The sequence below is a fragment of the Ornithorhynchus anatinus genome, chromosome 12 (genome assembly GCF_004115215.2).
Source record: "Ornithorhynchus anatinus isolate Pmale09 chromosome 12, mOrnAna1.pri.v4, whole genome shotgun sequence".
Taxonomy (NCBI): domain Eukaryota; kingdom Metazoa; phylum Chordata; class Mammalia; order Monotremata; family Ornithorhynchidae; genus Ornithorhynchus; species Ornithorhynchus anatinus.
The window spans coordinates 10,242,727-10,257,030 of record NC_041739.1 but is presented as its reverse complement, the minus strand read 5'-3'; the positions used below and the strand labels follow the sequence as shown (position 1 = coordinate 10,257,030).

Sequence of the window (14,304 nt, the reverse complement as noted above, 5' to 3'; positions counted from 1 at the left end):
TTTAATGAGATGTATATCACTCTGATTCTATTTATGTGCCATTGTTTTAATGAGATGTTCTTCCCCTTGACTCTATTTATTGCCATTGTTCTTTTCTGCCTGTCTCCCCCGATTAGACTGTTAGCCAGTCAAAGGGCAGGGACTGCATTTGTTGCCGATTTGTACATTCCAAGCGCTTAGTACAGTGCTCAGCACATAGTAAGTGCTCAATAAATACTATTGAATGAATGAATCAATCAACATTGGGAAAGAAATAATAATGATGATGGTATTTGTTAAGCACTTACTATGTGCCAGGCACGGTTCTAAGCGCTGGGGTAATAATAATAATGTTGGTATTTGTTAAGCGCTTACTATGTGCAGAGCACTGTTCTAAGCGCTGGGGTAGACACAGGGGAATCAGGTTGTCCCACGTGGGGCTCACAGTCTTAATCCCCATTTTACAGATGAGGGAACTGAGGCACAGAGAAGTTAAGTGACTTGCCCACAGTCACACAGCTGACAAGTGGCAGAGCTGGGATTCGAACTCATGAGCCCTGACTCCAAAGCTCCAAAGACTCCTGACTCTTTCCACTGCGCCATGCTGCTTCTCTAGTAGATAGCAGGTAATCAGGTTGTCCCACTTGGGGCTCACAGTCTTAATCCCCATTTTTACAGATGAGGTCACTGAGGCCCAGAGAAGTGAAGTGACTTGCCCAAAGTCACCCAGCTGACAAGTGGCGGTACTAGGGTTAGAACTCACGACCTCTGACTCCCAAGCCTGTGCTCTTTCCACTAGGCCACGCTTAAGCGCTTACTATGTGCCAAGCAACAAGGATAAGATAAACAGAGGCCTCTCAATCGAAGAACACATAGGGGGTGAGAGTTGGAGATAGACACAGAGGGAAGGGAGATCAAAAATCCAGAAGTCAGGGATGACGATAAGCACGAAAGGAGCAGCAGGATTTCATTCATTCAATTGCATTTGTTGAGTCTTACTGTGTACAGAGCACTGTACTAAGCGCTTGCATATCTCTCCCGGCCTACCCAATAGTCAGCGCAGTCACAACTGTGAATTGTACATTGTACATTCCAAGTGCTTACTACAGTGCTCTGCATAGAGTAAGCGCTCAATAAATACGATGGAATGAATGAATGACCATCCAGAGGTCAAGAAGGCTTCAAACTGCCACCGTTCCGCTCCTTCCTGGGCGGCGGCAGAGGCCGATGGGAAGGAAGTTGAGGGGCAGGAGCAGTTTAGTATAGGTGCTTAGTACAGTGCATTGCATCTGGTGAGTGGGTGCTCTGTAAGTGCTACTGCTCGGGCTGCGGGGCTCAGCGTGTTGCTGAGTTCCAGGGTTTTTATCCGGCAAAGGGAAAAACCACCCCTGCCCTCTCTTTACTGTTCTGTGAAACAGAAGGAAGTTTGCATCCTGCAGCTCCACCTCCCCCGCTCCCCGCCCCAGGACCATCCTCCCTCCGAGAAACCCACACTGTATATCCAGGGAAAGAGAGCTGGACACATTAGTACTTAGTGATTTAGCCAACGGCTTCACCAGGCAAATAACTGGAGTTCTGAATCCATCAAGAATTGGCTCTTCTCACATCATCATCAACATCATAACTGTGGTATTTGTGAAGCACATACTGAGTGCCGAGCACCGTTCTGAGTACCGGAGTAGATAGAAGGTAGTCGGGCCGGACGCAGTCCCCGTCCCACATGAGGTTCACGGTCTTCATCCCCATTTTACAGATGATGTGACTGAGGCCCAGAGAAATTAAGTGACCTGCCCACGGTCACACAGCAAGCTATCGGCAGAGCTAGGATTAGAACACGGGTCCTCCGACTCCCAGGCCCGTGTTCTTTCCACTAGGCCATGCTGCTTCAAGCTGGTGACCATTCCTTTTCTGTTCATTTAAGACTGAGACACTCCTATCCCAGGAAAAAAATGAATTAAATCAATGCTAGGATGCCAGGTTCTTGCTGTCTTTGGCTCATTGCTTTTTTTGCAGTCTAATAAGTAGATATCATTTAAACCTTTCCAAGCCAATGTCTACACCTTCTCCTCCCCTCCTGAACCATTTGCGAGTGGCTCCTGTCGATTCTCCAGCGCCTTCTTCAGTCACTCATTTGTGCCATGGGTACTTTTGACCCTCAGGCGACAAATTGGCCAGGTTGGTCATAACTTTTCTGCTTTATCTGGTGGGGAGTAATGACAGAGTATCTTGTCCTCACAAGGTATTGTCCTAGTACATGAGTTCTGCTGGAACAAAAATAGACTTCAAGTCCGTGATAAACAACTGTAGAGTAGAAGTTAAAATTTATAGATCTTGATGGATTGGTAGGAGATCATGATTTTACTCCAGAAAACATTCGTTTTGGATGTGAGATTTGCATGTTTAAAAGCACTTGGGAGATGAATGGAAGATCTGCTGTAACCTTGAGGAAGAACACAACGCTTGAGTGAGTTTTGCTTTTCCTGCAAATGTGGAAAAAATTTCAAGCTTGAACTCTGACTCTAATCCAGAGCTAACCATGAAGCTTTTATGAAACAAGCCTGCTGCATTCCTCCTCCATCCCTAGTATTTCTTTAGGGGAGATTCAGGGTTAGGAGTCCCATGGTTAAGGGAACAAATGAAAAAAGCAAAAAGACCCTAAAAGCTATGGAACGTCCTCAATTTTGTTGACTCTAACCACGCATCTTTGCTTCCAGATACCATTTTACTCTGTTCTCTGAAAAGACATACTGACTAATTGACAAAATTACTGTAATTTTAATAAAAGCTACTTCACTTTGGCTGGATTTTTTTCTGATCATTGGGAACCCTGACTTAAGGACAATTAAGCAATTTTGACTGAGTGGTTTTAGCCCACTAAATGCACATTTCAAGCTCTCCTTTCATATCATTAGAAACAATTTCAAGAAGCCATTGAATGCACTTACATTCCCTAATGTGTAAACAGAAAGAATTAATCTCTTTCCAGAGGCAGGGAGTAGGAATTTTTCCCCCCCTTGGGTAATGGACCAGGAGTACTTTATTAATCTGGGCATTTTGGTCTGGATGTGCACCATAAAGAGTTAGTGGTGCATTTTCGATAGTCCGTGTTCTTAATGCTTTCCATTCCACAGCGAAAAACAATGTTCCTGGGGGAAAATGCCTTACATCTACATAGAACGTGGCTCTTCGGATTTTGAGTCTTCTGAGGTTTTGTTCAGGTTTTTAGGGGAAAGAAGTCACCATCGTATTTATTGCGTGTTTACTTGTGTGACGAGCACTGTACTAAGCACTGGAGAGAGTACAATATAACAATAACGGACACATTCCCTGCCCACAACGAGCTTATAGTCTAGAGAAAGTGCCGAGGGCGCTTAAAACGAACAAGGTAGGAAAAAAAGGAAGGGGAAAATCAACAACTACCACTCGGATGCTGCAGAAAGTAGCTGCGAGGGATGGTTTATTTCCCAGTATTGAATAGCGGGACTCGTTCATGGTCCCCACTCTGCTTTTTAAAGTCGAGATAATTGCAATTAACTACAGAGCCAATGACCGACTATTTTTAAAATTAATGAATAGTTCTGTTAAAGGCCGTAACCCCGGGTTTTGAATTGGGCCAGGCCAGCTGCTATTCCAGACAGTCTTGGATTGCCAGGTGGACTCCAGAAGTTTCAGGGTGACTCTGGGGGTTTCCTTAAGGATCCTGATGAGCTCAAAATGACTCCAGAGTAGATAGAACATTTGAGGCGCATCGATAGGCCAGGGTGAATTGTCTGGGGCCACCAAAGGTCCTGAAGCGAGGTCCCTAAAACAGCTCTAGGGTTTGGAACTGCGGTTCAAAGGAGGGCAAGGGGGGTGACTCAGGGGACAGGTCAGCTGGGGCTGGTTAAGCTGTGCACACAGAAGTAGGGGTGATCCTATGTTTATATTACTTTTTGCCCTAGAATCGCCAAGCGACATAAACATTACTTCGTTAATTCTCCTTTATGGTAGTAACTACCATATCAAAATCTAGAGTTCTTTACTACTAACTCAAGATACAGAGATCAGTCCTAGGTATCTTAGCGCTTCAATTGCCAAACTGGAACGGATTCCAGCATCCCTTTATTTCTCGGTGCATTGAATAGCCTATGTTGCTGGGTCATAATATTCAGATAAGGTAACTAAACTCCCTGAGTAGAACGATTTATAACTAAAATTTGCTTTGGTTGCTATATTTAGTTTGAGATACGCTTTCGCACACTGCAACGTACGCTGTGTATAGCTGTAACTGTAAAGGGCAGTTAACATTTTGAAACCACTGGACTGAAGAATTCCAATTAAATAGGACTGTACCACAGTTCACTTGATTGATTTAAACCAAATAAATGACTACCTGGAAGAGGAAAGGGCACAGTCTCACCTGCCTGTAAAGAGTTTTGAAACAGACACTAAGAGTTATGCCGCAAAGGGAAATAAAGAAAGCCTGGTCACAGTCAAGATATTGAAATTTTCAAAGAATAATACTAATAATTATGGCATTTGTTAAGTGCTTATTATGCGCCAAGCACTGTTCTAAGCACGGGGGTAGGTACAAGGTAATCAGGTTGCACCACATGGGGCTCACAGTCTTACTTCCCATTTTACAGATGAGGTAACTGAGGCACAAAGAAGTGAAGTGGCTTGCCCAAGGTCACACAGCAAGTGGTGGAGCTAGAATTAGAATTCGACTCCCAAGCCTGTGCTCCTTCCTTCTCAGCTTACTTATATGGGCAAGGTAAAGTGTAAATCCTTGAAGGCCGGAATTGTACTCTCTCCAACTCTTAGCACAGTGTTGTGCACATAGTAAGGGCTCAATAAATACCATTACTTGCACTGATTCATTACAGTGAGCGTATGCACTCACTGTACTTCAATCTCGTATATCTCACCGCTTCCCTTCACCCACATCCCACCTCTGGCCTGAGACTCTGACAGACGATCACTCTCCCCACTTTCAAAGTCTCACTAAAAACACACCTCCTCCAACAGGCCTTTCCCACTAAGCTCTCATTTCTTCTTCTCCCACTTCCTTCTGCGTTGGATTTGCAACCTTTACTCACCCCTCCCCAAGCCCCACAGCACTTCCGCACATATCCATAGTTTGCTTATTTATATTGATGATTGTCTCCCACTTCAGACTGTAAGCTCCTTGTGGAGCTGATACGTGTTTTGTACACAGAATTGAGTGGAGGCAAACGGTTGGCCAAGTTGAAATGTTTCTTGGAAGGTAGGTAGCTCCTGTTACATGGTCTCAAGTCATCTCTTCTGTCCATGGGGAGCAGTTTGAGGGTCGTGTTTGCCCTATCCTATTTTTTGACACCAGGACAAATGAACCCTGTCCTGCCAAAAAAGAAGGCAGACAGAATCCCCTGTAGCATATTTAAAGCTTGGGGAAAATTATGACTCAGAAGACCGTTCGCCTGCATGGCCTAAGGGTAACAGCAGAGAACTGGGAGTCAGAAGGACCTGGCTTCCAATCTCTATTCTACCACTTGTCTGCTGTGTGACTTTGGACAAGTCACTTTGCTTCTCATCTGTAAAATGGGGATGAAAACTGTGAGCCCCACGTAGGACATGGACTGTGTCCCTCCTCAATATTTCATATCTAGCTCAGTGACTAATACAGTGCCTGGCACATATTCATTCATTCAATAGTATTTATTGAACGCTTACTATGTGCAGAGCACTGTACTAAGCACATAGTAAGCACTTAACAAATACTGCAAAAGAGAATCGTGTTGCTCTCATTGGTTTAATGGAAAGAGCACAGGCCTAGGAATCAGGGCCCTGCCACGTGCTTTCTGTGTTACACTGGGCAAATCGCTTAACTTCTCTGTGACTCAGCTTCCTCAACTGTAAAGTAAGGATTCAATACCCATTTCCCTCCCTCTAAAACTGAGAGCCCTCTGTGGGATAGGGGCTGCGTCCTACCCCATTATCAAGTACCTACTCCAGTACTTAGTACAGTGCTTAGGCACATAGCAGGAGTTTACAGATGGTTTACAAATTATATTTTCTTTTTAATAAAATACTCCATTTCAATTATGAGACCGGATTTTATTTCAGACCTATCACAGCATGACCTTTCTTCTTTGTCCTTAACTGCATTTCATCCCAGCCAAAAGATGCCCCAAAGCAAATGCATAGACAGTGAAGCTCCCTTCCGGGCAACATTTCTAACTGCTCTGTACACCTCCTGTTACCCAATTCCACCACCAAAGGACTTATGTTTCCAGGGCTTGACTTCACCATGTTCTCCCCAGCCTTGACCCAATCCAACCCCCTTGTAAACAGGGATAGTCTCTATCAACTCTTTTTGTTTGAATGGTTTTTGTTAAGGGCTTACTATGTGCCAGGCATTGGACTTAGCCCGGGGGTAGATACAAGATAATCAGGCTGAATGCAGTCCTTGTCCCATTTGGGTTCATGGTTTTAACCCCCATTTTTACAGATGAAGGAACTGAGGCCCAGAGTAGCTAAATGACACGATCAAGGTCACCCGATGAGTGGCGAAGCCAGGATTAGAATCCAGGTCCTTCTGACTCCCAAACCCATGCTCTATCTACTAAGCCATGTGCTTCTCTGTTGTACTGTACACTCCCAAGCGCTTAATACAGTGCTCTGCACAGAGTAATTTGAGCCCTTACTGATTGATTTCTTTTTATCTTGTGTGTCTGTCCTTGTCTATTTAAACTGAGCACCTCTTTCTGAGCAGTGACTGGATCTTAATTTTAATACCATTATCTCAGCACTTAGCCCAGGGCTTTATTCATTCAATCATTCAACTGTTTTGATTGAGCACTTACTGTGTGCAGAGCACTGTACTAAGCACTTGGGAGAGTACAATACAACAATAAACAGACACATTCCCTGGCCACAATGAGCTATTTCAAGTACTCTAGTGCTGGTAATAATAATTTAAAAAACTCTCGATTTATATTTCGACCCACCAGCTCCTTTAGCAGTTATGCATATTTTTATCTGTATATTTAGTTATCCTGAATAAAAAATCATAACTGTGGTATTCAATGAGCATTCATTTGGGTTTTAGGTACTTCCTGGCAAAGGATGGAATATCCTTTCATATCTAATGTTTATAGCAAGTTTCTGAAAGCTTTCGATTTCAATATTGCCCAATATATAAAAACAAAAATAAGCTTACTTGTCCTGCGACTTCCGGTATTCAAAGAAAAAATTAAATGTATGTGATTCATTTTAGAAGCAAGGTACAGGTATGAGGTCGGCAGCACAACTGGTCCACCATTCCTCTATCCCCCCCAAGAGGTTGGCAGTTCAACCCTGGGTGGAGGTCTCTTCTACAAACTTCCTATTTAATCTTTAAAAATTTTCCTTTCTTCAGGTATTCTACCGTTATTTTGTAGGCCAAGCTTTTAAGTCTCCAGACCTCAAATTCTCCTTTTCCTTAGCTTGTATTAAAAATGCCACATAGGCTTTGAGGAATTTCCTCTTGCTATTAGTAGCTAACTCTTTTGTTCAATTAAGGTAAAATAACATTAGTCTTCCTTTAGATAACAGAAATAGAATGAAATTAAGGGAAAATAGAAAAAACTATGTGTTTAGTCATAAGAGTGACCTGGTGTTATCTTTTGTACTGACTGTGGACTAAAAGTGTTCAATTTAGATTTTCTGTAAGAGATTGAAAGCTACAAATACAAGACTATTTCATTATAACAGAAAATATAATAGAAGAATGCATGGTCGACTATCGACTATATTAAATTATACTGTACTTTGATTCTCTTGATTTCAATTTCTCTACCACAGAAATATCTAAAAAAAAAGTTTGAAAAAGAATCACTTCTTTAACATGTCTTGATTCTACTAAAGTCTAATTTAACATTTACTTAACCAGAGTTGATGTTAAATTTCTTGAAAAAAGAAACGTTCCATTAGAATCAGTTTAGCTTGGTTTTCTAAGCCTTGTAAGCAGCTTTCACCCCAACTGAAGGGTTAATTCAGAATTGGCTAATGAGTCACAAATACTATTATGCTTTTGATTAATTAATACATTTAGGTGAAATCGCCTAATTCAGAAAAAGAAATCAAATCTATAAGAGCAAGAAGTAAAAGTGTAAAATAATTCAATCTAATGGCATGAATAGTGCTAGAAAATACAGACAGGACAAGGTGAAAGCTTAACATATGAGAATCTAACACAAGAACACCATCAAGGAAGAGAAGCAGAACATAATTCATACTGGGCATTTTTAAAGTAGGTAAGAAATAAATTTAATAGGAACACAGTAAAAGTAAATACAAAAATCAAATATTTATTTTTGAATGTTAGAAATGATAGATGTAATAATTTTAACGTAGAGTTGCAAGATAGTCCTTTTTGCCATCCAGGCAGCTCTGACTTAGGGAATTGACAATTCCGGCTTGGACCACAAGGCATCTGGATATCGGAAATTTGCTACCCAACCATCTAATTTGTGTCTTGCTGAAGGCAGGGCTTTAGATAGACATCTCAGAAGGGAATGCTTGCCTTAGTGAAACCTCCTGACAGGGCAACAGAGGAAGGGGAAAAAAACTAAAGCAACTTTTCCCAGAGAAATTTAAGGTCAAGATGGTACTTTAGCCAGCCCTTAATTACTTTTTTTTAAATTCCCGTTGCTCCCCTCAGCAATGGGAAGAGAAATGCATGGTAAGGACCCATGGAGGAACTATTAAGCTGAATACTGAATCACGGTTTACCAAAGCTAGAAAAACTGAATTCACTTTAGTAATTCCTGCCTTCAAACAAAATTGTGTAAGAATCTGACCGATTTCCTAAATGTCAAGAAATGGAATTTCTCCATCCCTATCATTTTTAAATCAAGCCTTTTCAATGATCTCTAAGTCAGTGATACACCTGTTCCCCTAAGTTTGTAAAATCCATTAGGTTGGTTCAGGTGGCACTGGTTTAAAAAAAGTTTAGAAAATGTAAACTTTAAAAGGCTAAAAATGTTATTTTCAAAAATGTAAATACTTAAGAGGGCCCTTGTCAAGAAAGGGCATTTTAAACCCAGCCTCGCTGATCTGAAAAAACACAAAATACTGCCTTTAGCATTCAATGGAAAGAGGCTCTGCTTAAGTGCATAGATGTAAAGTCCAAGGCAGGTCTTCACAACAAAGGGCACCCTCAACTGCACTAAGACTAACATTCAACAGTTAATGCCAATTTATTTCACGATAAATCCTTCCCACCTTTAAATCCATTTCTGGGTGAACTTCTTTGTCTCTTTGGTTGGATGTTTTAATATGAAGTACAGATTCTATAACTGTAACTTGAGAACACAAGAAACATTTTAAAGAAAATACATAAAAGAGAAACATTTATTTGAAAAATGGTATGTATTCCCTATCCTTCATGCAATTGTCATGCCTGTCTCAACGTGTATGCTCTTTATCCTAGGAGATGATTGCAACATTTTCCACTGAAGCTTGGAATTCTGCTTTGCAGAATTCAAATCCATTCATTCTTCCGGATATTAAAGAATGTCTTCTGTTCATTTATTCATCATTATCTGGAAAAGGGAAGAAAAAAATTAACATGCTGCTCTGAACAGTCTACATTTTCACTTGAAAGGAAATGCGTATTCTTTAATTAGAAGTCACATTTGTATGCTTTGACTTAGAATACATGGCTACCAAATCTAGAAATCAGAAAAGCAATAAAAAAACCAAAAATTTAAATCCTGGAATCTGAAGAACATCCTTGCAGCTTTACTGGGTTAGAAAATTTTATGTACTGTCATCTTAAGTATCCCGTTTCATCTAATCTTCCACAATCAAGCTGCCATTACACTGAAATCCTTTTACCACTAAGTCTACCGATTTTTAACTTAAAAGTATTAGTAAGCTTAAAATAACGTGCCCTCAAGTTATCTCTTAGCATAATGTTTTTCCTTACATCAAAGTGATTATTTTTACCTTCTAATGATTAGCTGCTAGACTGCTCCAAAAGTGAGGCACAAGCTACAGAAACCCCGCAAATTGTATTCAAAGTTATTTGGCAACATCAAAGACAATTTACTTATCATAGGATTCACTTAGAAGACACCTGTAAAAACCGAAGGTCACCTAAATGTTTGCAGAAGGCTGCAACTGACAGACCTTGGAGAAGAACCTCGGTTCTGTAATAGTTTTGGGAATCATTTTTAAAGGAAATACTCATTAACACATTACCTACGTAAGCCTTCCTGGAGTAGTTCTGATTCCCAAAGAGCTTCGATGATGGGGAGAGGGAGGAAATTTGAGGGAGGGGGAAGGGTGTGTACCCACAGGAGAGGTGAGTCTTTACAAAGCACGGTGAGTGCGTTAGCTTGGAAGGAACCAAGAGTGTGAGCTGGGGGTGTAGAGGGAGATGACTTGCTACCTAGGGCACCGTTCATATTCACATGCAACTAATGGAGAGCAGCTGCCAATTTCCCAAATCATGGTTTCCTAACTCTTTTCACACCAAAAGAGATAATCAAGATGGAAGCTCATGCTATTAATAGTAAAAAAAAATAATCGTGGTAAAACCACCATCGATCAATAAAGCTCGACAATGGAATGCCTGCCTAACAAATAACCCCACTGCAGAAGTAGAGGCTGAATGAAGCCTCTTTGGGGTCAGGGGAAAAGGTGGGCAAATGGTGTGCAAAGTGTTTTGGGAACAGCTGGAAGCTCTTGCCATCTTAAATATCTGCCCAACTACTTCCTGATCTGCTGGCACTGCTGAACTCCTAGCTGCATTCATTCATTCAATAGTATTTATTGAGCGCTTACTAGGTGCAGAACATTGTACTAAATGCTTGGAATGCAATGGGTTTGACTGCTTTTGGCTTTCTGTTGCTTCCTCCTCCTAACCAGAAGCAGGTGACACTGCACACTCATTATTATTCCTTGGGTGCTTTCTATCCCCTTCTGCCTTAATTTCTGAACCTATTCTGATGCTCCTGCAGGTTCCCTCAGTGGCCTTCGGGCCTCTCTTAATACTCTTAAACTCTTCAGTTCTGAAATGGTGCCTCGTCGTGCAAGCTGCAAATTATGCAAGCTCGAGCTTCTAACAACTAAGATACACTCTCCCAATCATTCAGAAAATGCAGGAGGTTATGGATTACCCAACACAGTAGGATAACCAATTGTGAATCAAAATAGTCAAGTCGGATGGTAAATCCATTTAAAGTTTTCAGGACAGTACTTTATGTTCCCTATTTTTTTCGCCCAAGCAAAAAATATGAAGGGCTGCAATTAGAAGCCTGTCTGTATCGAACACAAGATACAGTTCTTTCAAACCAGTAAACATTACAACGAATGGGATCAATACAGCAATTAAAACAATTTTCTCAGTCTATTTTCCTTACTCTCTTTTCTTGCTTTCTATTCTTTTTTTACAAGTTCATGATAGTAAACTGAGCACTCTTCACCAACCTTTCACCCATGCCCTGCCTCTGGCCTGAAAAGCCCTCCCTCTTCATACCTGACAGACTAACGAAGGTACATCCTCCAATCGGCCTTTCCTGACTGAGCCCTCAATTTCTCTTCTCTCACTCCCTCTGCGTTGTCTTGATTTATTCCCTTTATTCACCCTCCCCACCATCCCCACAGCAGCTATGTACATATCCATTAATTTATTTATTAATGTCTGTCTCCCCTTCTACAGCAGAAGCTTGTTGTGGGCAGGGAACATGTCGATCAACTCTGTTATATTGTACTCTCTCAAGTGCTTAGTACAGTGCTCTGCACATAGTAAGTCCTCAACAAATACCAGTGATTGACTGAGCACTCCATTACTAAAGCGTATGGTGGCCCCATAGATTCTGAAGTTCTATACCTAAGCCTATTCAGTAAAGATTCATTCTTATCAAAACAAAATCAAGAGGAATATATATAAAGCAGTTTCACCAGGAGTTAAATATTCTTTCCTAACATTCTGAAGTGTATTCAGCAATAACAAATAAGCATTTGTAGTCACATGTTTCATATAACCTTCCAAGCATGATAATTGCACAAATTTAAAATTATTTTCTAATTTGCATATTCTTTCCATTATGCTTAGTTGAGTGATCCATGTCAGGGTTTCCCCCCCTGCACTGGGGAGCCTAATCGAGAACTGGTTTGCACAAGAGGCAGAGAATTAAGTTATGTTCTGTGCTACATACTATGATAATCCTCACTTCGGCCGAAACATAGTAGTGCATTTATGCTGCAAATTCCCCGATGCAGACGGGAGGGAAAATGTTTTCTACAATTGCTACTTTAGCCAAAATAAAAGGCTCAACAGGGAAGAGTGCAGACTCTAGAAGCCCCAATCCTCGGTTTCCTACTAATTCGAGGCTTACAATCTTCGGTTTCCTACTAATCAGGGGCCCCAGGTGGAGAATCTAAAGCCTCAACTCTTTTATGGTACCCTAAGCTGACAGGGAACAGCGCACACCTCATATGTCTCAAATCCTCAGTTTCCTATCAATAAGGTGTCCCAGCTGGGCAGTCCAAAGCCTCAACTGTTTTACACTACACCAAGCTGAAAAACTGATGCAGGGACCACCAATTTAGGAAGAAGGAAATCTGTAATGCCTTTTTTCTACAAAAAAGGACCTAAATCTAGTGGTGGAACTTGAGTTAGGGGAGCAGGGAAGCTGTTTGGGAAGGGGTATTGACAGAAAGCAGGGACTCACTGGAGGCCACACTCTCCAGCAAGGCTGGGAGGTGAGGTCAGTAGTTCAGCCATTCCAGATAAGAATGGCAATGCATAAAATGGCTGAACGATAATATTGGCATTTGTTAAGTACTCACAAGTAGCTAACCATTGGGTAAACACTCCACTATCTTGACACACTGCCAATGGACACAGTGGGATCTTATCTCATTTGACAGAAGGGAAAACTAAGGCCCAGTGAGGTTCAGTGACTTGCCCGAGGCCACACAGGCCAGTGGCAAGCCAGTGGCAGAGCTGTGCATTAAGTGGGGGTCGCGAATGAAGTGCCTTTACTGGAGAAGTTGTGAATCACTGCAGAGAATAATTTCCTCTTTTCCAAGGACTAGGGAGACAGAATTTCCATAGCTGTTTGAATGAAGGAAGAAGGAGAGTTTGGTCAACTGGACTAGTCTGGGATAAAGTTGGGATATCTAGGGATAAGATGTGGTTTAGGAGACCACCCAAAAGTGGGTGCAAGATAACTGAAAGTAAGGAAGATGGAGTCAATTTGCCAATGAGAAATGGAAAAGGTGGGCGGGGGAGTGGGGGATGATAGAAGTGAGACTATCTGGGGTTCTTGTGAAAGGCAAGTGAAGATCTTTACTCTGATCTGTAATGCTTTAACAAAGGTTGCTAGCATTAGTCTGTGGAATGAAGAAGTTGATTCTCTTCCATATGTAGCAAATGTAAATTCAATTATCTGGGATGGCATTAGACATAAGGATTAGAAATGTATGTGGATCACGACTATTCTAGTTCACACCTTTACTTTTCATTTGAATTTACACACCCTGCAAAATATGTGAAAATGGAGATCCTAGTTAATTAACTTTGGCAGTATTACTGCAATTCAATGTGGTGCATAAGCAGTACTAAGATATATTACTTGGAATCATTTTAAATGAGAGATTTACAATCAGCACAAAAATTGAAGGTTGTTAAAATCACGGGTCAAAGTTACTTTCCCAAAGCCAGTTATTTATGAATGGGAGTTAGCGCAGGAGGGAGGTATCACACTTCATAGAGGTGCTGTGGAGGAGTGATCAAGCCATAATGGTGTCACCCAGGAGTTCTTGAAGACCTAGGAAAGGAAGCTGAAAACTTGCAACCTATCACTGCAAATGGCCACTGCATTACATGACTGGCGCATTACCAATGTAACTTGTATTACTCAAAACAAGTCCAGAGCTGATCCTGGGAATTATAGGACAGGGATTTTTCCCTTCTGTTCTTATACCAGTACACACTATTATTAAATAAGGATAAATGAAGTACTTAGTCTCTTGGAAAAAAGACAGCATAGCTTCTAAAAGGGGAAATCACACCTTACTAATCTGCTGGAGTTCCTTGAATTGGTCAATAAAGAATGCAGATGGAGGATAACCAAACAAAATAAATTTAAATTTAAAAAAGTCTCCACACTAAAGTCTTATAAAAAATTGGAATCATAACACAGTAGTAATAGTACCTATTATAGTGCTTAAACTACAGAAAACCTACACTTAATCGAAGTTTTTCACTAGCCACGTGGAAGTGAATGTCTCCACAGAATTATGTTACTTATGTAGTAGTCTGTCCAAGCTTGCAACAATAGAGAAGTAGAAAATTAAATCAAGAAAGTC

General features: G+C 41.2%; 1 protein-coding gene across 8 annotated transcripts in view; it reads right to left on the bottom strand.

Annotated features, from left to right (window-relative positions):
- Window positions 1–8,222: 8,222 nt before the first annotated feature.
- Window positions 8,223–14,304, bottom strand: part of NEK1 (NIMA related kinase 1) — a 107,342-nt gene continuing 101,260 nt past the window's right edge. For all 8 annotated transcript variants that reach the window (XM_029076499.2, XM_039913751.1, XM_029076505.2 and 5 more), the window contains one exon: window positions 8,223–9,524. In XM_029076499.2, the coding sequence (XP_028932332.1) occupies window positions 9,511–9,524 (14 nt within the window). In that variant the 3' untranslated portion in view covers window positions 8,223–9,510. The remainder of the gene's footprint in view (window positions 9,525–14,304) is intronic.